The sequence below is a fragment of the Megachile rotundata genome, chromosome 15 (assembly GCF_050947335.1).
Source record: "Megachile rotundata isolate GNS110a chromosome 15, iyMegRotu1, whole genome shotgun sequence".
Lineage (NCBI taxonomy): Eukaryota > Metazoa > Arthropoda > Insecta > Hymenoptera > Megachilidae > Megachile > Megachile rotundata.
The window spans coordinates 5,317,126-5,342,462 of record NC_134997.1 but is presented as its reverse complement, the minus strand read 5'-3'; the positions used below and the strand labels follow the sequence as shown (position 1 = coordinate 5,342,462).

Here is a 25,337-nt window from a genome sequence, read left to right as displayed (position 1 = left end):
TTTATTATTTTAACCTCAGAAGTTATATGTTTGGAAAGGATCCTTGTGATATCAACCATCTTGTTTCAGATCCAAAAAATATATGTTGCATTGCAAATGACGTCAGTTGTTAATTCAAAGGTGTCTCCAAGGATTCTTTTGAGATTAAAAATCTTCCTTGAGGATCGACAGTACTCATCCAGTAGCATAAGATTCGCATACATTAATTGTATTTATGAATATGTGTTAAAATATACATAACGATGAGGATCCATGATGGCGTTAGAAGGAAGAAGAATCCTTGGCGCCAGAACGTTGAAGTAATCAGAGGCGGTCAGTGTTCCTCATCTGGAATTCATTTTATCACCGACGCAAAATGCAATTTGTAGGAATTCTCCTCAAGGCCTGGCAATGTTCGACGTCGATAAACCAAGCCAGGCCGGAAGCAGATAGACTATCGCGGCAGCGAGTGACGACGGAAGTGATGTTCCCGCCTTCCATTAGGAGCGGAATAACCCCGAAACCCGGCATCCCTGTTCCATTCATAGATACAGAACGATCTGACCAGTTGAAATTTTACTTTTTCGCCGTTTGTTCGAGTCCTGTCTTTTCTGGATCCGCAGGTTCATTTTTTCCTGAAGGATCGACCGTGTTCATCCGCTCCGTGTTGACCCCTGCTAACATGTGCATCAGATTTTAATTTTCTAAACTCGCGAAGGAGTCGAACAAGCCTTCTGGTTATCGAATTATGAGTTGTGCGAATTATTTTCTTGGGAGGTAAACGTTCTTAGGATGAAGATATCTCTGACGCCTCTTCTTTTGTGGACACTCTTCTTGGCACAGTGCGTTGTTTCCTATGTTTCAGTGCAGAGTAAGTGACAATTAGTTGATCTGTTAACGGTGACCAGAGTTTCAAATTAAGCTTCTAATTTAACCGGTCATTGATTTTCAATTCATTGAAATTCATTGACTTTCAATTTCGAACTGAATTTTCCTTAATTGAGAGTTGAATTGTATGTGGCTGTTAATTGGATGATTTTACTTTGCAATAAAATAAAATATGATTATACTAATAGTATGATCGTAATAATTATCATATTGTTAATTATAATGTTACTATAATATATTATAATATTGCAACTGAAAGGATTCAAATTTTCTATCAACAATTTTAATTTGATTGATAAAGTAAATTGGTTTACATGTATCGAATATTTATTAGTAGCAAGAACAATTTCAATACAAATATATATAAACACATTTATCGAAATAATATTTTATGGAAGAGGCAGATATTTTGAAGTGGCGCAAATTTCAAGAGTGCAATTCATATTTTGATCAATCGGAGTAAACAAAGAATTCAAAGTTTTTGAAACGTTTCGTTTGTTTGTAAAAGAAAACAATTCATTAATTTTAATTTAAAAAATTATCATTGAATTTTTGTATCATTGAATTATTGAATTTTTAAAACATCTCAGAGAATTTACTCAGAGAATTTATTTCACTTGGTAAAATAACGATGACATTGAATACTGCTTAAATGACCTTGAATTCTCGAGGAAACCTTATTGAAATATTGCACGTGTCTTGCAATAAAGTTCAACTTTGTTCTCCGAAGTTTTTGCATCATAGTAATCGCGTGATAATTAATATTGATATTTAAATACATATATTAATATACAATAAATTTTTTATTGTTATGAATACACAAGAGTCTGTCAAATGCATTATAATTTTTGTCGCAAATATGTAAAAGTTTATTCAACTAAATTTTTTACTTTTTTAATACTGATTAATATTGATTGAGAGGGCTTCATGATAAATTAAAAGGGGCGGGTGGTTAAGATAGGCTATTAAAGAGTGAAGATAGAAACCAGCTTATAGAATTTACGTTTGCACTTTGGACCGAAAATAGAGTAAATCTTCCTGTTTAATTCAAGGACTTCGTGTCATTTCCACTGGTCTACTCCGCGAATAAGAAATAATGAGGTTTCGCTCTTTAATTCAATTAAATTTTCAAGCGGACCGTTGTTTACATATATATGTTTTCGTTATGAATTGGTAGCATGCTTTATTTTATTTATGAAGATTCGTACGATAACTGTGATACTATGTTACTGTATGGAATTACTATATTATATTATTGTATATATTATGTGCAGTATATTGCAGTATATTATTATATTGTGTATATTATTTTCAGTATAATATACATATAAATATAGTAATTATTATCATTATATTATATTATACTATTACACTATATTACAATATAATGTGTAATTGTAAGCACATATGAAACATTGTTGAAGCATAAAACATCATCAAAATTAATCATTTCTTTTTTTCTTCAACTGTTTGCAAGTTTGACAATGATGATGATATATATTTATTTTATATGTATCTTTCTATTATTGTTATTAAGTTCTAGTTATTATTATACATTGTTATAAGGTTATCCTATTTAAGTTTCATGAAGTGAAAGTGAATGGAACAGCAGAATTAAGTATTTACCCTTAGCATACAGCATAGAAGGTGAAACGGTCAATATTCACCCAAAGGACTTCATCTTTTTATGGTTATCTAACAAGTTTCATATTATTTCTTCTTATTCTAAGATTCAAAAGTTCATGAATTTCTGAAGTGCCAACTGTGTAAATTTTTAAACTTCCAAATCTTCGAATATTGTAATGTTTACATTTTTAAATCTGCAAATTCCTAAATTTTAAAAGTCTCAAAGCTTCTTCATTTTTAAATTCATGAAATGGAAAATATTTTATAATTGATTTTGTCTTATTACTAATTTAGTTATTATTTGCTAGAAATCTGATCACAAATGTAATTATTGCTCTTTGTATAATCTAATTACAAATTTAATTACTAATCTTTAATTACTAATTTAATTATGAATTTAAATACAATTGTTCACAAAATTTAATTACAAACTTAATTACTAATTTTTAAAAAAGATAGTTACAGAGTTAATTATTAAATTCTGAGGTACCTAATTACAAATTTAGCTACTAATTTCTAAAAAGCTAATTACAAATTTAATTACTTTTTTCTAAAAACTCTAGTCACAAATTTAATTACAATTTTCTAAAAAATCTAGTCACAACTTTAATTACAATTTTGAAAAAATCTAATTAAGAACTCAATTACCAATTTATATAAATAATTGCAATTTATCAACTTCTAAAAATCTAATCCCAAATTTAATTATAATTTAAAAAAATCGAATTACAAACTCAATTTACAATTTCTATAAGTAATTACAGTTTTAATTACCGATTTCTAAAAGCTAATCACAAATTCAATAACAATTTTTTAAAGAAACCAAATACATATGTAATAACTAATTTCTAAAAAAATCTGATTACATATTCAGTAAAAATCTAGTTATCGATATAATCACAGCGATGAAACGTTGTCTGATATTTATTAACACTAGGACTATTTGCAAACTTACTTCTGAAGTGGAAAATTAATAAATATAGAGGCATTAATCAACATGTATAACTATTCTTGAACTCAACAATATATTACAAACTTTTTAGATTAGAAATTTTTCAAATAATTTGATGTGTAAATATAACAGACTTTGTAATGCAAAAATTATGCAAGTAATTTCATATGTGGATATGATAGACTTTTTAAATTAAAAATTTTGCAAATAATTTGATGTGTGAATATAACAGACTTTGTAATGTAAACATTTTGCAAATAATTTGATAGGTGAATATGACAAACTTTGTAGTGTAAACATTTTTCAAATAATTTCATGTGCCAATATAACAGACTTTGTAATGCAAATTTTGTACTATAAAATATAAAACTTGAAATCAGTCATTTCGACAGTTTGGTAGCGTTACTCAAGTTATTTGAATAAAATCGAAAAGTTAAGGTCAAAATCGTTTCGCCTACGACAGCTTAACAACATATGTCCTAGAATAAATCCCTGAGATCCACCGTAGTATGCTAAGGGTTAATTGCACGGTAGGAGTACTACGTATAATTTGAGTTAGTCCTTCGAATTACTTAACTTCACGGAGGTATTCGATTAATTGAACTAATCTGTGTGCGTGTTCCGTTGAAAAGACAGGTGTCCCGTGGTGAGGCTGGCAAATGGCAAAGTCCGAGGAAGGGCCAGGGGAAGAATCATCAGATTCAGTTGTTACGAGGGTTTCATTCTTGTTGGTAACAAGTACTCCACTTGTATTCGAGGCCAATGGGATACACCTACGCCTGTATGCGTCAGTAAGCACGGCTTTCTAATCACACTTGATAAAACTCTGTAACAGCGGATTTTAATTAAAACGTTCGCCCTCTGTGACTACGCTGACTCTCCCCTTTACATTTCGTGGTTATCATTCGACTTTGAAAACGAAACGTACCATTTCTATTAATTAACCTTTAACTACCATAGTTGGTCAGCACTTGATTTTCATGAGAACGGGGCGAATTTCGAGAATGGTTATTGCGAAATGTAACGTATGGGGTGAGTTTCGCAATGTGGCGATTTTAAGTAATCGGTAAAACGGTTAAAATGCAAATTAAATGGCTTTGATGGACATTTAGAGTATTGGAACTTTTTTGATTAGTTTTTATATTTCAGTGTGGAAATTGCGAAATTTCTTAATTAGCGAACTTTAAAATTTTGATATCTCAGAGATTTAAAATTTGAAAGCTTGAAATTCCAAAATTCTAGAATTTGAAATATTAAAAAATCCAAAAATTCGGCAAATTTCCAAAATTTCGAAATTCCTAAATTTCAGAATTCAAAAATACCAGAATTCCAAAATTCCAAAATTGTAGAACTCCAGAATTCCAGAATTACAAAATTCAAAAACCCCAAAACTCCAAAATCCCAAAATTTCAGGATTTCAGAATTACAAAATTCCAAAATCTTAAAACCCAAAAGTTCCAGAATTCCACAATTCCACAATTCCAAATTCCAAATTCCAAAATCCAAAAGTTCCAGAATTCCACAATTCCACAATTCCACAGCTCAACAATTCCATAATTCCACAATTCCACAGCTCAACAATTCCATAATTCCACAATTCCACAATTCCACAATTCCACAATTCCAAATTCCAAAATCCAAAAGTTCCACAATTCCACAGCTCAACAATTCCATAATTCCACAATTCCACAATTCCAAATTTCCAAAATTCTAAAATTTCAAAATTCCAAAATTCCAAACTTCTAAAATTCCAAAATTTCAAAATTCCAAAATTCTAAAATGCCAAAATTCCAAAAGTCCAAAATTCAAAAATTCCAAAATTTCAAAATTCTGAAATTCCAATATTCCATAATTCCAAAATTCTGAAGCTCCCAAAACTCCGAAACTTCAAAACTCCAAAACTCTAAAATACCAGAACATCAAAACTCCAAAATCTCAAAATTCGGAAACTGTAAAATTCCCAAATTTCAAAATACCAAAATTAATATTTTCCAAAATGCAACAATTTTAATGAGACATAATTCAAGGATTCTAAAACTGAACAATTCCAAAGTGACGTTAATTGTTTGAACAGATGCAGCATGCGCCCCGCCACCAGTACCGGAGCACGCTATGATTGGAACAAAATACAACGGCGCAATATTATTATTTTTCTGCCAACCTGGTTACGCGCTGATTGGTTCTCCTGAAATTTATTGCAACGGAATGCAATGGAACGGGACAACACCGCATTGTCGAGGTGATCCGTCATTTTACTTTCTTTTTAATCGATACCGGCAAATAATTACTTCTATCTTCTTTAATTAATTATACCTGCTTTCCTTTATTCGTGTCAGGAAAACCCTTCAAAATAAATTCAAGCTTTTCTTAGAACGAAGGAAACTAATAAATTAGTAACGTAATGGCGTTTAATTACATTACAGATCAATATTTCATTTTCTGTAGCGAACTTCATCTTTTATGCTTTAACCCTTTATCTACTGAATTTTTTAAGAGTTTGAAGAATGTCTGCGAACTTTTTATTTACAATAAGCGTTATATCTCGAAAACTGTTAAAAAATGGGTAAATACATTAAATCTTAATAAATTCGTCTTGAAAAGCACTATCGCGTGATTAAAAAAAAAATGTAGTTCTATTTAAAAAACGAAACTTCACTATCATATCTTTTACATTAATAACATTAACAAATTTCGTTTACGCCAAAACATAAAGCCCCTTTTATCCTTCCATATACAGGGTGTCCCGTAACTAGTGTTACTCCCTGAAAGGGATGATAGAGGACGTCATTCTGAACAAGATTTTCCTTTGCAAAAATGGGGTTTGAAGCTTAGTTTTTGAATTATTAAGGAAATACACGTACCAATCAAAGCGCAAGCATTACGCGCGCCCAGAAGTAATAGCGATAGTTTCGAGCTGAGCGCGATCATGAACAAGTAGCTATGCGCCGGGACAGGGTAAACGTTTAATTACAATCAAGCAGGATTAGTCTATACATCAGAAGAAACGTACCTAATAAAAAACATCAAAAATTAAGCAAAATATGGATTTCTTAAAAAAAATATTGAACTTTTGTCAACAAATTTCAGTATTAATTATGCAGCAGCAGTAGTTTAAATACTTTAGTGCATCTGATTGATCAGTGTTTTTCGTTAATAACTCAAAAACTAAGCTTCAGTCAACATTTTGGTAAAGGAAAAAATTGTTCAGTAGCATCTTAGCTACCACCCTCTGAAAGTATGCCCACCAGTAGCCGAACACCCTATATGTAAAATCAAGCAGGATTAGTCTTTTATGTCATCAATAATTCATGAAATATTGTGCTGTCATACTTATTCGTAGACACCCTGTATACATTATCTTGTATTCTGACAGCAGATCACTTCCATCGCTATTTTTTATGGTATTAAAAGAAACCAATTTTTTGGTAAAAAATGTAGTTCATTTATACAGGGTTGTATTTCGAACATTTCGAGATATAGTCAACTTTCCTAAAAACACACATTTCTTCCTTGTGACGTCACAAATGGCCAGTGACACTCAGTGTAGTGTAAATAAATGTCCTTAAAGACATTTCCTTTTTCAAATTTCCTAAAGTGCAAAGCAAATAAGTATTTCATATATGCGACCACGTGGACGATTTTCAATCTTCTAGGCAGCCATCTTGGTCTTACATCATTGCATACTTGTCTCTAGTTTCCGAAGAGAAACTTGTGTTGCCATTCAATAATTGAAGAACAAAGTTCATAATGGACTTCGAATCCCATTGGGTCTCAAGCATTTAAATTAATAAATTACTGCAAGACTAACCGTCAGTAAATAAAGGTTGATTGATTGATTTTATAAGGGCCTCAACTGCTATGATCATTGGCCCAGTAAATGAAGGGTTAATAATGTAATTTACTGATAGTACTTTTCTGGTTTGAGGCTTTTCTTAGTACTGTAGTCCGATTTTGACCTTTTCGATTAAAAGTCCCCGTAATTCGACCATCGCTATTAAATTCCAAACCTTCGATAACTACAGACTTTTAGGTCTCCTTTAATCTGGCATTTCCGAATAAGTAGAAATTTTAAAAATTTAGATTTCAATGAATACTATTATTAAAGAGATTTTAATCGGATCTTCTGCAGACTGTTATTTTTCATTTTCGTTGTTTTTCGATTACTTACAATAATAAAAATTGGAAATGTTAAAGAACAACAAAAATTGAATTCTATAGTTGGCAACGTGGAGTCTAGAAGACCCCAGAAATTTTTATTTCTTGTTTAAACATAAGTAGATTCATTTTTAATGTAGCAACGAGTATACCCTACAATATACCTTCAATTTTGAAATGTTCTTTATTATACGTATGCACGTATTCTTAAATATCTTGTGGGGTCAGCTGGACCCCAACATATTTTTTGTGCGATAGAAATGGGGTCTTCCGGATCATATAGAATTAGGATGTTTAACTATTAATTTAACGAGTTAAATTGTACTCTGCGAGTTGTACTTTGCGAGTCTCGCTCGTGACGCACTCACAGCTCGTACATAATAAATCTTATTCAAATTTTTAATACTCTTCAACTTAAAATTTAAGTCCAACTATAATTTGCATTATCAAGGATCGCTGAATATAAAATATTCACAACATTTTAATTTTTATTGTTTGTTTAAACATTATAGCTATGAATAGTTTGTTTTGACTGACGCACCTGACAAGTAAATCGTACTGCAAAGGTTAATAAGCAATCTTCTTTTTTATTTTTTTAGATTTTTATATGTTTCTGTAAAAATATAATTAAATAATTTTAGATAATAAATTTATTAATGAATAATAAATATTTAATGTTTACGACCAGACACAACTGCGGCAGCTCCGACGGAGTGCAATTTCGAGAAACCGGATTTATGTTGGTGGGAACAAGATCCTCAACACGATTTCGATTGGCGACGACATAATTTTCAAACACCAAGTTCTCATATAGGGACTGGTCCAACGCATGATCACACCTTGGGACCTGGAAATGATGGTATTTCATTATTTTATGTAACAAAAATATGATTATTGTATATAATTAGTACTGTAACCTGCATAGTGCAGTGGAGTCTCGCTATATGGCCCTGAATCGGGTTGTAGGAGTGGAGGCAATTGAAGGAGCTATATAAGTGAAATTTATTTTATTATGTCTTTAATTGAATTGTTATAGGAAATTTTAGGTTTCGTGGTTTTCAGATTTGATGTTTTCATTTGTTTATATTCTTACATTTTTAAATTTTCAAATAATTTCAGAAAATTTGAGGTTCTAAATTAGGAAATTTAAGTGTGTCTACATTTGAAATTTATGTATCTTTAACTTATCGACTTTTTTAATTTTTTATTTTAAAATTATTAATTCTGAATTTTGTAAGTTAACAGTTTTCAAAATTTTTAATTTTCAAATTTCTAAATTACCAATTGTCAAAATTTTTAATTTTCAATTTCTTGAATTAACAGATTTCAAAATTCCAATTTTCCACTTTCTAAATTACCAGTTGTCAAAACTTATAATTTTTAGTTTTATAAATTATCAATTTTAAAAATTTCTAATTTCCAGTCATACAAATTTACGTATTTTCAACATTTCAAATTTTAGATTCCTTCAAATTTCTATATGGAAACATTTTGATATTAAAAAATGACCACATTTACAGGTTTTCAAATTCAAAAATTACCATGTTTATAAATTTTCAAATTTTCAAATAATGTAATTACTAGATTATTAAGTTTCTAGATTCATACGTTTAAAAATTTATAAATTTGCGAACTTGGGAACTGAAAGATTTCAAAATTTGAAAACTTGAGATTCGTAAATCTCAAAAGTTAAAAATTTGAAATTAAAAGTTAAAAATTTCTAAATTTCTAAATTCCTAAATTCCTAAATCCCCAAATTTCTTAATGATCATATGACCAAATTTTTGAACTCCTGAATTACAAAATTTATATTATAAATTTACAGTTCCTGAATTTCCAAATTACAAAATGTTGTGTTACAAATTATAATTTCTAAATTCCTCAATTTTTATACTCACAAACGACTGTATAATTAAATTTCTACAACCCTAAATTACAAAATTTGTGTTATAAATTATAAGTCAATTATAAAAGGTCATAATTTCCCAACAACTAATCAGAATACACATAAATGTGAAACTCCTAAATTCTAAGTTTGAATTTGTGAATGAGTCCTACATGAAATTTCACGGGCCATATAAAAGAGAGCCATATATCGAACCTACAGTATCATCAAACAAATTCCTACGAACATAAAATCTAACACAACCTTCACGTCACAATTTCGACAAATCTCCATTTAACTCAAATCAAGTTTTAAAAAATTTCTCTATTTTAGGTTATTATTTATACATCGAAGCATCTGGAAGACTAGAAAACGACACGGCAAGGATCATTTCTCCGATTTACAACGCTTCGTACACGGACGACGGTTGTTTTTCGTTCTGGTAATTTAATTTTCTAATTTATCACAGCCATCGATCGCCCGGCCGTGTTTCCAATTACTATTCAATAAAAGCGCTACAACGTCCGTAATTAATTAATTTGTTGCTGTCCGTTCTACAGCGTCGATGAAAATAAATTCTACGGAGAGAACGGTACAAAAGAAATTTCTGAATAACGGACCAGCGGTTAATGAAACTTCGACACGGTCTATCGCGTAAAAACAGGTCTCCCGATAATTTCTGGTTACTAGTTGGTAGTATTATGGCTGACATAATTACGGGCTGATCGGTGAGGGTTCATTAAGGGAACGAGGTGTCCTCGATCGTCATCTGAATATAATTTCAGCCCGTGTCGCGGGATATTAAAAAGGCATTCGTTTGGAGGGCATACTCGAATGAATAATTTTCATGCCGATATCACTGGTGTTATTACATCTCGTAACATTATTACACGGATAACTCGAATGTGGTATTGCGGAATGTAGCTTTGAGAAAAGATTTCAATTATTTTATAAATTATACCTTTGCACTCAGAGGTATTTCTGTTGATAAATAACAACTTTCTAATTTAATATAGTTTAATTAATTTCTTTGATTCAGAACAGTTTGATGAATTTTTCTAATTGAGAATAGTTTGATGAATTTTTCTAGTTTAGAATAGTTTGATGAATTTTTCTAGTTTAGAACAGTTTGATGAATTTTTTTAGTTTAGAACAGTTTGATGGATTTTTCTAGTTTAGAATAGTTTAATGAATTTCTCTAATTCAAAACATTTTGATGAATTTTTCTAGTTCAAAACAGTTTGATAAATTTATTAAAATTATTATTAATTTTAACTACGTTTACAAATCACTATAAATTCAGATAAAAAATATTTACGTAAAATTGTATTAAAATAAATATAGTCACTGTCCCTTGCAAAGTGTTAATATAAAGTATAATGAGGGTTAAACCTTGAAAAAGTATGTTTTCATCAAAATTTCAAAAATTTTTATTATGTATGTCGGAAAAAATTAGCATACAAAAATAGGTGTAGATGTGTGATGTAGAAAGCACACAGGGAGTGTAGGGGGGCCTTTGTCCTCCACTTCCGCAATTGCCCCGCTAGTAGAAGTACCCTGAGCCTATTTGACCCTCGCCGAGTTATTTTAGGGCATAACAGCCAAAATAATAGGTTCACGTCAAAAATGTATAGAACCTTCTTTTTAGAACTTTTTACGAGCTATATTTTTTGTTTAAAACTTTTTCCTCTAAAATCAATATTTTCGGATATATTTAGTAAGAAGTGTTAAAAACTTTGAAGGGTGCTGGGGAATGAGTTGGGAAATGACATTTAATAATATTTGTCATAACAGTTAAAATAATAGATTTATGTCAAAAATGTATATAACCTTCTTAGTAGAGCTTTTCATGAATTACATTTTTTATCTTAAACTTTTTTCTCTAAAATCAATATTTTCGGAGATATTTAGTAAGAACTGTAGAAAACTTTGAAGGGGGTTTGAGAGCAAACGAGATTTCATCGTCAGAAATCTTTTTAGGAACTTTCCTCTCTAATCAAACTCCGAGTTTGATTATAATTTCAGCGCGATTGGTTTGCACTTATTCAAATTGTATCGAAATTAAATAACTGTAAGGCGTTGCGTACGGTTTTCAATTTCTCCTGAATTGTAAAAATTGTATGAAATTGCAGGTATCATATGTTCGGAGGCACGATAGGCGTTCTAAACGTGTATTTCAAAGCAGAGAAGGATCCTTGGCCACGATTAATGTTCAGCAAAGAAGGTGACCAAGGGAATCAATGGTTCCACGGTATTTTCAATCTTCCCAAAGCTGAGAAAGGTTTCCAGGTATAAATAAACGATAGACAATATATATCATTGAACTTCAAATAGAATCTAAGCACAACGTACGTTTGAAGAAAGATTTAGAACACGGTCTATAACTACCTAAAATACCTGCAAGATTAATTTAGCGAATGAGATACGCTTCCGTGCAAGATGGGTCTCTTTTGGTTAAAACTGATTTGCTTTCGATCGTACGAGAATCCTGGACTCAAGGGAAATCTAGGGATAGTCTAGGGATTTCTCGATCTTTTATAGGTCGGGATCAAACGTATGTAAAAAAGAATGGATATATGGTTCTTGTATAGATCAATGCAATGGATAATAATATTTTAATCTCTTTTGATGTCGATTTAAAATATTGACAGTTGGAAATTAAAGACGTATTAATTTATTTTTAATATTCAATAATAATGTTTCAATTTTATTATTTCGTTATTGTTAACGTTTTGGTTTGTTACTTTTTCGAAGTCGATTTTATTTCTTCGCAGAAAGTTTCTCAAGTTTTTACATTTTAATGATTCAAAATTTTAAATCGTCAAAGTTTTGAAATTAAACAAATTTAGGAATCCATAGTTCTGAAATTTTATAATTCTGTAGTGCGAGAATTAAAAAAATCCAAAATGAAATTAAAAAGAAACATTGACAGTTTTAAAGTTCCAAAACCCTTGAGTTCTAGAGTTCAACAGTTGTTTTCTATTATTTTGAAATCCCAATATTCGAGACATTCCAAAGTTTTAGAAAATAAGAACTTATTTTCTAAACAATTATTAAAATAACTCCCAAAATTATTTACAATGGATTAATTCCACAATCCGAAAGTTCAAAAATTTCACAATTCAAAAAATCTGAAAGTAATAACTGTAGAGTTCGAGAATTCTTAAACTTCAAAATGCAAAGTTCAAAAATTCCAGCAGTGCATAAGCATTTCTATGGTGACAATCAACATATCAAAGCATTGTTAACCGAATTTTCGCAAATTTTATCTCACTTGCAGATCATAATTGAGGGTGTGCGTGGCAAAAATTACGTGAGCGACATCGCTATCGACGACGTCGCCATTTTGCAGGGCGACAAGTGTCGCGAGGCAAGCAAAACGGAATCCGACGGTGTCACAGAAGGCGACGAAGGTAACGATACATGGATCTCACTAAAATGATTCTTAATTAACCTCTTGTGTCACATTTTAGTTGCACTATTTTGGGAACATTGCAAAATACATTTTTCATACATTTTCAATGATCAAATACAAATGAAAATGCAAACGGGTAGAAAGAATGGATATAAGACCCAGTTTATCTCTGAAACTTACTTTTTCTATATTCTGTCATAAATTGAACATACGAGATCTGTTTCTTCATTGTAGTTTGCGTGAGCCTATCGATAATACTTAATACACTTCACCGTTGAGTGTATAAAATTAATTTAACCATTCAGTGTACGAAGCGTTATCGATGGACCCATGAAGACTACGATGCCGAAGAAATAGATTTCACGTGCTCAATTTGTGAAAAACAGGGAAAATAAGTTTCAGATCAACTCTGTTCACCAAAACCAGACTCGTAATAACAATTTCTAGGGGTGTCATATTTTGAAACAATAACGTTATAACTATCTAGTAGGTTCAACGTTGAATCTTCGTTATTTAACGATGTAGTAAGTCAAACTCCGTTGTATGCACTATAGTATCTATGAAAATGATAATACACTCATCGTTGAGGTATCTGTAATTTAATCGAACCGCTTCAAAAACTTCCTACAACGTTTTTCATAAATATGTGATTCTTCAAAATGTTCAATCGATTTGAAAGCCAGTTATAAAATACGCGTACACGGTTAGTTACGAAATAGAACATCATTTCTGAGACATTTATGACTTTTAAAGCTCGGCAACGAAGATTAGCTGGGTCTCATATTCGAACAGTAAAGTTTCATTTTGGAATCTTCAAGTTGGGCAATGTTTTACTTTTATATTCAAGTTTTATGTTAAAAATACAAGTACCCTAATTTGTTTTTATATTATACAGCAAGTTTTATGTTAAAATTATAAATATCCCATTTTGTTTTTATATTATACATCAAGTTTTATGTTAAAATTATAAATATCTTGTTTTGCTTTTGTATTATACATCAAGTTTTTTATTATAATTATAAATATTCTGTTTAACTTTTGTATTATTCATGAAAGTTTTTACTAAAAAAAAACACCCTGTTTTGTTTTTATATGACAAACTAATTTTTACATTAAAATTACAAAATACAAATATTTTATAATACCCTTTTTCATTTTATTTTTTTACTAAAAATAAAAATACCCTAATTTATTCTTATCTTACACATTATTTTCTATATTGAAAATACACAGAAAAAATATTTTTCAAAACTCAATGTTGAAAAAAATATTACTTGGTTAAGAAATTAAATTTTGATCTCCCAATCTCTGTAGCAATTCCTACTCGCAATTATTCATATGAAAATATTTCAACAATGTTTACATCACTAATACTAGAACTATCATTAATAACTACATATTTTTAAATTGAAAATAAAGTGTAAATACCGAAGCATCAACTATTATACATAATTATTCCTTACCTCAGTAAAGCATGTTACATTTCGACAAACGCAACAAAATTTTGTAAAATAACACTTTAATACTTGAAATAATTTTAAAGGGTGGTTCCAGTGTTAATACAAATTTATTTATTGCAATATTTTATCGGCAATTCAGGTGAATAATGTCTGCGACGAATTGCACGGGGGTTAAAAATTGAGTTTGCAACTCGGTTTAGCTCGTTGCTAGATAGGTACCTTTACATTTTAACAGATGCAATGGTTTCTAGATCAAATCGAACAAGTGAACGCACAGCAGAGCTGCCGTGGAAGATGTAAAAATAGTGTGACATACAGTTTTACGACCGCGATGCCGCCCACGTTATCCGATGCTTGTCTTTGTACCCTCGACTGTGCTGAACATTCGATTTGTTGTCCGGATTACGCGGAATACTGTGTTCTAGGTGAATATATTTCGATATCACGTTATTCAAATAATCTCTATGATACTTGTAATTAATAGTTAATCATTCTTCATCGCTATGTTTTTATTTTCTCGTTTTGATTTTTTTTAGAGGGTGCAGTTATCCCTTGGTTTTATTTGTATATTTAATATTTATTTTATTATTTATTTGTTATTTATATTTTATTTGCATATTTAACTTTGTTCTTATTTAATGATTTATCTTATAATTATGTACTTGTCTTGAATTGTAATTATTATACTTTAAATATTTATTAAAGTTAATTACGAAGGGTGTACGGATTGTTAGCTCTCTTTAATAATTTATACGTTTACCGTTTTATTAAATGTTTCGTTGTGGATCGACTGATATTTACTTTTTATTCTCAGGATACACAGAAGAAGGTACTAATGCAGAACCAACTACAGGCACGCACATAACCCAAGGACCTTCTATTATTTACAAGGAAAAAATCACTACGCTATCCGACATGGCCGTGTGGACTGGGTTTTACGATCATAAGGGTATAGTATTTTTACAACAGAATCAACAATATGGCTAAAAGACTATCTTGAAAACTTTGGTGGTACAGAATCATAAGGGATGTTAAAAATTGATAGTGTAGTAGAACCTTATTCTTCAATTTTTTATTTAATTTATTTTTCACCCATTTATATTTGTACAGATTCGTTATATTTCATGCTCTTGTGCATTCTTCTTTACGTTATGTTATTTAGCTATTTATAGTGATACAAAAATGTGAATTTGAAGCAGATATATTTTGATTTTTTAAAACTTAAAAATTTTCTCAAAATATATGCTACATCAGAGTCTTATTAACTATTATAATTAATTATAAATACTAACATAACTTGGACTTATATTAAAAATTAAAATTTTTTTATTTCTGTTAGTATTAATGCAGTGATTTTTTTATATTTAATAATATTTTGTATTTAATATCATTATTGAAGTATTGAAATATCCGTTGATATTTATTGATAAATATTCATTGATAGTCATTGATTCATGTTATTGAAATATTCATTAGTAACACATTATCATTTAATAATAATAAAATAATTTTAAGAAAAAAAATACACCGACTTCGAAATGCTCTAAAAAGTATAAAATAATTTCTATTTCCTAATGAAGTAATTTCCATTTCATTGAATCATACAATTATGTAACAGATATGAATGAAACCTATTTACTCGTTAGATAGTATATTAAATACATTTCAACCTTTTCGGAGGCGGCGCAAAATTAAAAGATTTTCTTGAACATGTCAACCTTTGGACAGCCGAACATAGGCAAAGCTTGTATAGCTATTTTTTTTTCGATACATATAACTCGACAGCACGCCGCGAAGTAGGTGTTAGTGCGTATAGAATGTAACTATGGTCTATCTAGATTCATAGAGTATGCGACGGAAAGACTCGATCGCCGCATATACTATAAAGATAGAGCCCATCTGCCGCAAATTTGGTAATTCCCGCGTCGTGGACTCCGTTTATAGGTTCTTAGATCCATGGCTTCCACATGCGAACGAAGTCGATTCAATTTCATTTATATCAGAAACGTTGCGAAATGAAGATGCAGTCGTTACATTTACGTATATTACCAGATATATCTATAATGGTACGTATTCTTTCTCAGGATTTATTAATTTCCAATACGCCATGCCACAATCAACTGGTTATTGGCGGCAACGTTTACTGAGGTATTTTTAATTTTGCGCCGCCTCCGAAAAAGTTGAAATGTATTTAATATACTACCTAACGAGTAAATAGGTTTCATTCATATCTGTTACGTAATTGTATGATTGAATGAAATAGAAATTACTTCATTAGGAAATAGAAATTATTTTATACTTTTTAGTGCATTTCGAAGTCGGTGTATTTTTTTTCTTAAAATTATTTTATTTCACGCTTTTTAGTGGAATGGGGAGAATTGTATAGGATACTGTGAGACAGTTCTTCCGGGCTTTTTTTTGTCTGCGTAAATGCTATGAACATAATTAAGTAAAAGACAATATGGATATTCGTTTTTCAATTTTTTTTGCAACAATAATCCTTTGCAACTAAAAAATGAAAAAATTTTTGATAATGGTACCAATGGGGAGTCAGACTCTACAAGATGCGAAAGGCTTTGTTCCGATCGCACCACCCACCTAGGAAAAACCGGCGAACATGCATAGAAAAAAAAATAAGGGACACTCTTTCAGGGACAAGTACAAACTAATTACATCATGATTGAGGGTGCTTCATCCATTTGTTCTTTGTTAATTTTCTTTGCAAAAATTAACTGCGCATGTATATCTCTTACGGTTTAGGACTGCGCAAGGGTCAAAATATCCGTAAAATAATAGTAGATCCTGCGCAACAAATTTTCTAACAAATCAAATTGATGCATTTTTAGAACGATACGGAGACTGTACCAAGCAATGGGAATAATACACCAACGTCAACGTGAACTCATCTTGCTGCATAAGTCGCGTGTCAAAGCGGCAAAGCTTAGTTAGTGTTTTGGTACAGTGCATTGTAATTGCCCTTTCTTATCTTTCCCGTGCATAGCACGCGGCATTCCACTAATATTAATAACAATAGTTTTTCGCTAATATCACGAAAACTAAAGTTTTCCGTCAATTATGCATAAGGAAAAACTCGTTCAGAATCATGCCACTAATAACGTATTAGAAGGACATAAAAATCGTCCGAAGTTGGTTTCAAAAGTTAACAACAATTTTCGCTAATATCTCGAAAACAAAAGCTTTCCGTCAATTATGCAAGAGAAAAAAGTTGTCCAGAACCACGCCCCTAACAACATATTCGAAGGACATTAAAATCGTTCGAAGTTGATTTCAAAAGTTAACAACAATTTTTCGCTAATATCTCGAAAACTAAAGCTTTCCGCGAAATTTGTTTATGAACAAAATTGTTCAGAATTATGTCCGTGATAAGATATTAAAAGCGCACTAAAATCGAGAAAAGTTTATTTCAAAAGTTGCCGGTTGTTTTGCAATAACAATACTTTGCAATTAAAAAATGAAAAATTTTTTGATAATGGTACCAATGGGGAGTCAGAACCTACCAGATGCAAAAGGTTTCGTTCCGATCGGTCCACCCAGCTAGGCGTAATCGGCGAACATACATAGAAAAAAAAATATACTAATCGAATTGAGTAACCTCCTCCTTTTTCGAAGTCGGTTAATAAATGTCTAAATTATTAAACATTCAATAATACAGTATTTAGTAACAGAAACATCACTTATATTTAATAAAATATTTTTAATAATAAACTACATTATTATTGTACATTCAACACCACAAGTATACTGCAAACGTTCACACATTTATAATTTACCAAAGTTTGTAAAGAGTACATAAACCTAACCTAACCTATAAGCAGTGTACATTTGTACAGCAGTATAAATTTATACGATAAAAGCATAAACATTTCTAATCTAACAACAAACGATTCTAAAATAAATTAAAATCTGCCAAGGTATCTCCATAAATCCGAAAGACGACATCGATCCTGTCACTCTAAGGTCGTGGACGATCAGCCCAATCGACGTAACCACACGAAAAATTACGAAGCCGGTGAAAACAACGAGACGAACCACCCCTGTTTCTTTCACAACGTTGAAAACAGTTCAGATAAAGGAAACGCCATTTGTACAACCGACCACTGTCACTAGAAGATACGTGAGAGTGGACGAACAAGCCGGTAAAACGAATTCTTGTTCACACGATTGATCGGGAAACTTTCTCGCCAGTTCGATCCTTTTATGTCCATCCTCTGACGGATCTTTTGAATAGGAATGCAGAAAGTGCTTTAGGGACGTGGGTATTATTTTGAGGTAAAAGGTTTGAAAGTGGGTCGAAAAGTTCCTTCTATGGTGGAAAATAAGGATACTGTATTGTTTCATGGATTGAGGAACTGGTAGGAAATTGGGAAGATAGAAAGTGGCGGTATGGGGAAATATGAAGCGTGGAGGTATCAGGTGCAAAGGTGTAGGATGTGAGACAGATTGTTATTAAACATTTTTGAATTTTTGAATTACTGAATTTATAAATTTTCTAATAATTCGTGTTTTTAAATATTTAAGTTGCCGATTTTGGAAATTCAAATTTGTGAATTACTGAATTATCATATTATCGAGTTTGTAAGTTACTACATTTGATGGTTTGAAAATTTAAAAAGAAAATATTTTTGGAAATATAGATATTCTAAATATCAAATTATTAAGATATAAAGCTAAAATTAATATCTAAAAATTTAAAAGTGAATGAATTTGAATACCTAAAATTACAAAAATGAATAAATCTGAATATATAAAAATATGAAAGTGAATAAATCCTGTCAGAAAATTAAAAAATCGTATCCATAGAATTAATTCCACGAGCCACCTAAAACATGTACATACATATATCAAGCGAAATAATATTTCCATTTCTGTCACAGATTCAAATTCAAGGCTGCAGGACGCAGAAAAATTGCATCGAGCGAGCAGAAAATTTAGTTTATCCGGGATTATAGGTATAATCGTGGGCATAATAACAGGAATAGCAGTGTCGTCTATGGTGGTGATCATCATTCTAAGAAGAAGGAAGACATGCAAACGTGGTGCGAACGGATCAGCCTTATCAGAGGACAGCGACGTTCGTTTTCTAACATCCGATGAGATTTTAGACTTCACTTTAGCCAGACCCAGCGATAACGACGAAACATAAATGAAACTTTCCAATAATAATATCAAAACTCGTTCAGATACGAGTTACCGAAAGTTTTCGTGATGATGTCTGGGTCGTGGTTATTGCAGCAGAGTTTAGCTTCTATATGTAAATGTAATTATGTATTTAACAATCGAAGCGGGATTAACATATTGAGTGCCATATTATACAAATCTGACGTAGTGCGCGTGACTTGCAAGTTGACATGCGATCCAATGCGATCGACACTGTATTCGAGTGCCAACTTTCAAGAATTATAACACTTAGAATTCTCATACAGATTAGTATGGTAGAAATCATTTTGCAAATTGTATATAATTTTGTTAATTTGATTAGATTCGAATTAACTCGGCCATTAACAAGCTTTTATACATAATTGCCAAATTTTTTTATAATGGATATTGATAGTCGAAATAATTAAAAATTAATATTTTTTAATTTCTTTGAGATTTTATGACAACTGGTTTCTGTTTAACATGTTTTTATTTAATTGTTTTTCATTTAACTGGTTTATATTTAACAAGCTTTTAAATGGTTTTCATGTAACTAGTTTCTATTTAACATGTTTTTATTTATCTGGTTTTCATTTAACTAGTTTCGGATTACCAAGTTTTTATTTAACTGGCTTTGATTTAACTTGTTTATATTTAACAAGCTTTTATTTAAGTGGTTTTCATTTAACTAGTTTCCATTTCAGATGTTTTTATTTATCTGGTTTTCATTTAACTAGTTTCTGGTTACCAAATTTTTATTTGACTGCTTTTAATTTAACTAGTTTCTATTTAACAAGTTTGTATTTAACTGGTTTTCATTTGATTGGATTTCATTAAACTGATTTCCATTTAAACTAGTTTCTATTTAACTGATTTCCATTTAATTAGTTTTTATTTAAGTTTTTATTTGACCAATTTCACTTTGACTGGATTGTATTTAACATGTTCTTATTTATCTGGTTTCCATTTAACTAGTTTCTGGTTACCAAGCTTTTATTTAACTGGTTTCTACTTGACAAGTTTCTATTTAACAAGCTTTTATTTAAGTGGTTTTCATTTAACCAGTTTCTATTTAATATGTTCTTATTTATCTGGTTTTCATTTAACTAGTTTCTGGTTATCAAACTTTTATTTTAGTTGTTTTATATTTAACAAGTTTCTATTTAACCGGTTTTTATTTGATTGGATTCCATTAAAGTGATTTCCATTTAAACTAATTTCTATTTAACTGATTTCCATTTAATAAGTTTTTATTTACTAGTTTCCATTTGACTATATGCTATTTAACTGCTTTCGACCTAACTGGCTTCCATTTAAGTGATATCCACTTAACTGATTTTCGTTTAAATAGAAATAATTTCTAACTCAACATTTTTGTATAAAAATTTGAAGAACAATTGTAACTTTGAATCTATGATTAAGAGTTAAAGGTATTATATTTTCACTCGTTGCAATACACTTAATTAATTTTTAATTGTAAGAGGAAACGATGAATGCCTGTCCACAACAAAATCGCTGCGTACAGTGATACATGAAAGCTAGAGTATACTTGAATGTACACGATATATAATTAACTAAAAAAACACAATGGCGCTCAAAGTGTTAATAGTTTGACAAGTAGGTAGATAGTCGATAAGTAATTGTAAGTTGTATTCCGTTGGTGTAAATGCAACAAAAACGAACAAACTTTTTAACGGAGATTCAAATAAAGTATTACGTTGTTTAGGGTAATTTGTTCCCCATACCGTTGGCGAAACACGAATTCAGATTTCACGTGAAAAGGGGTCGGAACAAACATTATGGTTCACTGGGCCGTAATTAAACGTCAGATAGCGTAACGCCTGTAAGGGGTAGTTTTACCTCTGCCAATGTAACCCTCGAATTTCTACGGATGGTGTTTATCTGGTCACCGTATCGATTTCTGCGAACACGGGAAGGATTGCATCGGATACCAGCATGTTTTTACCGAGGCTATACCTACGGCCGGAAATCGTAAACGGCGATAAAGTAGGGTGGGAGGAGTAACCTTGTTTTAGTTGTCCTTTTCTCGGTGACCGTTTTAGATCAGGGTTCGCGATAAGGGAAAAACCCTGGAAAACTTGAGAAGGTGAACGGATATCGATGGGGGATCGTTTCCTCTTCTTTTTCTTTCTCTTTACTTACTATTACCGCCAGAGATTCGTTCCTATTTTAGGATTTCTGAGATTGCTCTCCTTGTTTATTTCGTTAATTGAATGTCGTACTTTTGTCTCAGTTTTTACCGTTATATTTCTTTTCTCTCATAAAATATGCACTTTCATATTTTTGTGAGCAATATAAGAAAGAAACAGTAATAAATTATCTGTTATTAAACTTTGTTAAATATTGTAAAGCAATATAAGATAAAAAGAAATATTTTCGATTATTCCGTTAATTGTAACGCTTAATGTTTGACAAAAAATATATCATTCATAACACTTTAATTTTAAATTTCTCTTACATTAACGATACAATTATACATATTATGTAATGTTGCAAATATTTCGATATAAAATTGTACATATTTTATCAAACACGTATTCGATAAAATTATCAGAAACAATATTGCATTTCAATATTATACCTTACATAATTTTTATAAATATTTACATATTTTTTAACAAATTTTTAAAACAGAAAATATCGTTCGTAATAATTGAGAAATGTATTTTCTACAAAAATTGAAAAAATAACGCAAAATTCCTTATAAAAAATAAGGAGGATGTTTAACAGAATTTTTTAATTTAATATATTCGCAGTTTTCAGCAAGATTACCGAAACGATTAAATTCGTGGAAAATTTAAAATAAAATCTCGCGAAGAATCGACCGAAGTAGGATAAACGAAGCTTACTGCTTGAAGTTCAGCCAGGTAATCCGTCAGGCTAATCGATAATCAGCTTAAAATAGCGGCATGATATTAAAATTAAAATTTGCACCGGTTCAAATCCTAAATTTAGGGGTTGCGTTTTCATACTGGTAAACTTTTCGACTACCGAAGTAACGTACGCCGATAAACAGTGTTTATATCGCGTGTTTCTGTCCATTTTAATCTTGATCGAGAGGCCGGATTTATTTCGAACATTTATTCCTTGAAATGAACGGAAAATGTGGTTAATTGGTAATCGGTTTACCATCCTTCGAAAAAGATCGAAAACACATTAATAGCAATTGTCAGGTACGGATCGTTTTATTAGCTTGAAATTAACTGAAATTTTTGAGGATGTTCTTCAATTTCTGTGTTATGAACTTCATTTTAATTATGTTGCATGGGTCAATATTTTATAACATTAGGTGGTTTTTATGGAGAGAGTTTAATTTATTAGGAATGATGCAGAATTAAGATTTGAGAAATTTTGTGAATTGGTTTTCCTGATTATAATGTAATTTTTTAGAGAAATTAGAAAATTATCAAATTTTAAAATACTCAAGTTCTCAAGTTTTTAGATTTCTGAATTTTTGAATTGCCAAATTTTGAAGTCTCTAAATTGTCAAATTTTGACTACCAGATTACTACATTTTCAAATTTTCAAATTTTCATATTTTCATATTTTTAAATTTTCAAATTTTTAAATTTTCGAATTTTCGAAGTTACAAATTTTTTAATTTCTAAATTTACAAATTTCTAAATTTACAAATTTACAAATTTACAAATTTACAAATTTACAAATTTACAAATTTACAAATTTACAAATTAACAAATTTCTAAATTTCTGAATTTCTGGCTTTCCAAATTTCTTAACTCCTAAATTTCCAAATCTTCATCTTTTCAAGTTTCCAAATTCCCAAATTTTCATACTACTAAATTTCAAAATTTTCGAACATCCAAATCTTAAAATCTCTAAATTATCCAAGCTCCAAATTTCTTAATTTTCTAATTCTAAATTACCCACATCATTTTCCAATATTCTCTCTATTTTGTACGTAAAATGTCCACTGATTAGTCCTATTTTATAGTACGGAACTATAATCTGGTTTCTGTAGTATAACTTTCACATTAGCGATATTGAATGCGTTCAGGACAAGTTTTGAAGGCTTGCCACCAAACATAGTGGTTCTCCCATGTCGCTTAATTATCACAGCTACGGTATAATATTTAACAAACTAAACCTCCAAACATTATATGATAGACGAAAAATGCTTGACGTTATATTCTTTTGTAAAATAATAAAAGGTATGATATCTTGCCCGATGACAATTCAGCTTTTTTCTTTGAATGCACCCTCAACTTGCATGAGAAGTTACATTTTAATCGTACTAATTATAGCTATCTTAGTTACACAAATCGAATCGGAAATTTTTAATACGGTTTGTCATAATATGGTAAATAAGTTTTATACAAAAAACTTGTGATCTTTTTTAATTCTTAATTATGTTATATTTAATTCCTGATATGGGACACGTAAGTTTTATATTTTATATTTTATATTATGTCACATTATATTTCTTCTTTTCGTTGCGTTCTTGTAATTTACGGATTGTCACACGAATATCGATTATCGACCCACGTGATCGATGGAACATAACCTCAAAAACAAGGTCCGTCATACGGTGGAAGCTCAAAACCTAAAACTGCATCATTTTATTTCCTATTTCCCACTTATTAAATATGTGTGTTCTGTTTATATTCAACAAATGTGCTATTAATGTCGTTTACAGACAATTTAAACTTTAATTTGTGTTATTTGCTCTAAGTGATCGTAAAACTGTGAAATGTTAAATCTTTCCTATTATTTCTTTCATATAAAGTACACCTTAAATAAATAAAATCTTGTAAATGAAATTGGTTAAAGTCATAAAAGCATTTGTGGTGGTCGCAAACGGTGCATCAACTCTACACGTCGATTTTGTCCACGAACTATCTTTTTATCGGAAAGTGTAGCGAACAGCTTCGACACAGCAATTTCGAGGTACAAGCAGTTTCCGGCGTCATTTTGACACCTGCTACGTGGAATTTTTGATAAGTTTTCAGACTGCCGCAATTTTTCTGTCAATTCTATCTAACTTTTCAACAAACGGCAGCTTGCAGTTTTCCAATTCGATGACGGAAAAAGGGAAAGATTTTTCCTCGGCGAGAAACGAAATTCTTGCTTTCCAGTTAATTCTGATTGTGATTCGAGAATAAGGAAAGTTTGCAACGCCGCGAGTTTCAATTTGCTGCGAGGATTTAATCGTAAAGAATAGCGTTGATATTATCTGGTTATATGAAAGGCGATTCAACACGAACAACCGTTTAATACTAACCAATGAAGTTTATGGGATTCTGTACATTTTTGCTAACGATGAAAGAAACAGCAGAAAGAAGTGTAACTTCTGATGTTAAACTACCACTATTATTAAGATTAAAAGGTTAGTTTTTTGATAGTAGTTTAAAGTTTAAATTTTAAACTTTACCTAGTCAGGATTTTTAGAATTTACGTTATAGTTAAATTTTCGCTATTTACTTTGCTATGTGTAACAGTGAACTTTAAAAATGTATCTAAAATTCATAAACAAGATACAAAAAATATTGTAGTAAAATTAATGTTTATTTTATAGAATCATTATCAATAGTCCAAACTTTTTCAGTAACAGTTTAAACTTGTTCTAGACAGAGGTAATAATTTAAGTTAAAATTTAAACATTTTCTTTTGTTTTACTATTTTATTACCTAACAGTGAACAAATCTCAAAAATATATACAAAATTCTTAAAAAAAAAAACAAAACATACTGGAATAAAATTAAAGTTTATATTATATGAAATCATTTTTGCCAGTTTAAAATTTTTTAATAGAAGTTTTAACGTTGTTTAAATAGAGCTTTC

At 30.4% G+C, this 25,337-nt stretch overlaps 1 protein-coding gene across 3 annotated transcripts; it reads left to right on the top strand.

Annotated features, from left to right (window-relative positions):
- The first annotated feature begins 19 nt into the window (after nt 1–19).
- LOC100878685 (uncharacterized) lies at nt 20–23,731 on the top strand. 3 transcript variants are annotated; one of them, XM_012292762.2, is made up of 11 exons: nt 21–850; nt 4,078–4,232; nt 5,520–5,684; nt 8,289–8,459; nt 9,819–9,927; nt 11,618–11,774; nt 12,766–12,898; nt 14,612–14,785; nt 15,175–15,309; nt 18,293–18,517; nt 19,256–23,731. In XM_012292762.2, exons 2-11 carry the CDS (start codon nt 4,208–4,210, stop codon nt 19,522–19,524), a joined length of 1,563 nt encoding a protein of 520 aa, XP_012148152.2. In that variant the 5' UTR covers nt 21–850; nt 4,078–4,207; the 3' UTR covers nt 19,525–23,731. The 3 variants fall into 3 exon arrangements, with proteins under 3 accessions (XP_012148153.2, XP_012148152.2, XP_012148151.2); XM_012292761.2 differs by having other exon boundaries at nt 22–850; nt 4,078–4,236; XM_012292763.2 differs by lacking the exon at nt 18,293–18,517 and having other exon boundaries at nt 20–850; nt 4,078–4,236.
- The last annotated feature ends 1,606 nt before the right edge of the window (nt 23,732–25,337 follow it).

Excerpts from the sequence above, each read along its gene's own strand:
- LOC100878685 (XM_012292761.2), top strand. The coding sequence starts at position 772 with ATGAAGATATCTCTGACGCCTCTTCTTTTGTGGACACTCTTCTTGGCA. Across the intron at positions 12,899-14,611 it reads TGTCACAGAAGGCGACGAAG|ATCAAATCGAACAAGTGAAC; the intron begins GTAACGATACAT and ends AATGGTTTCTAG. Across the intron at positions 18,518-19,255 it reads GAGAGTGGACGAACAAGCCG|ATTCAAATTCAAGGCTGCAG; the intron begins GTAAAACGAATT and ends TTTCTGTCACAG.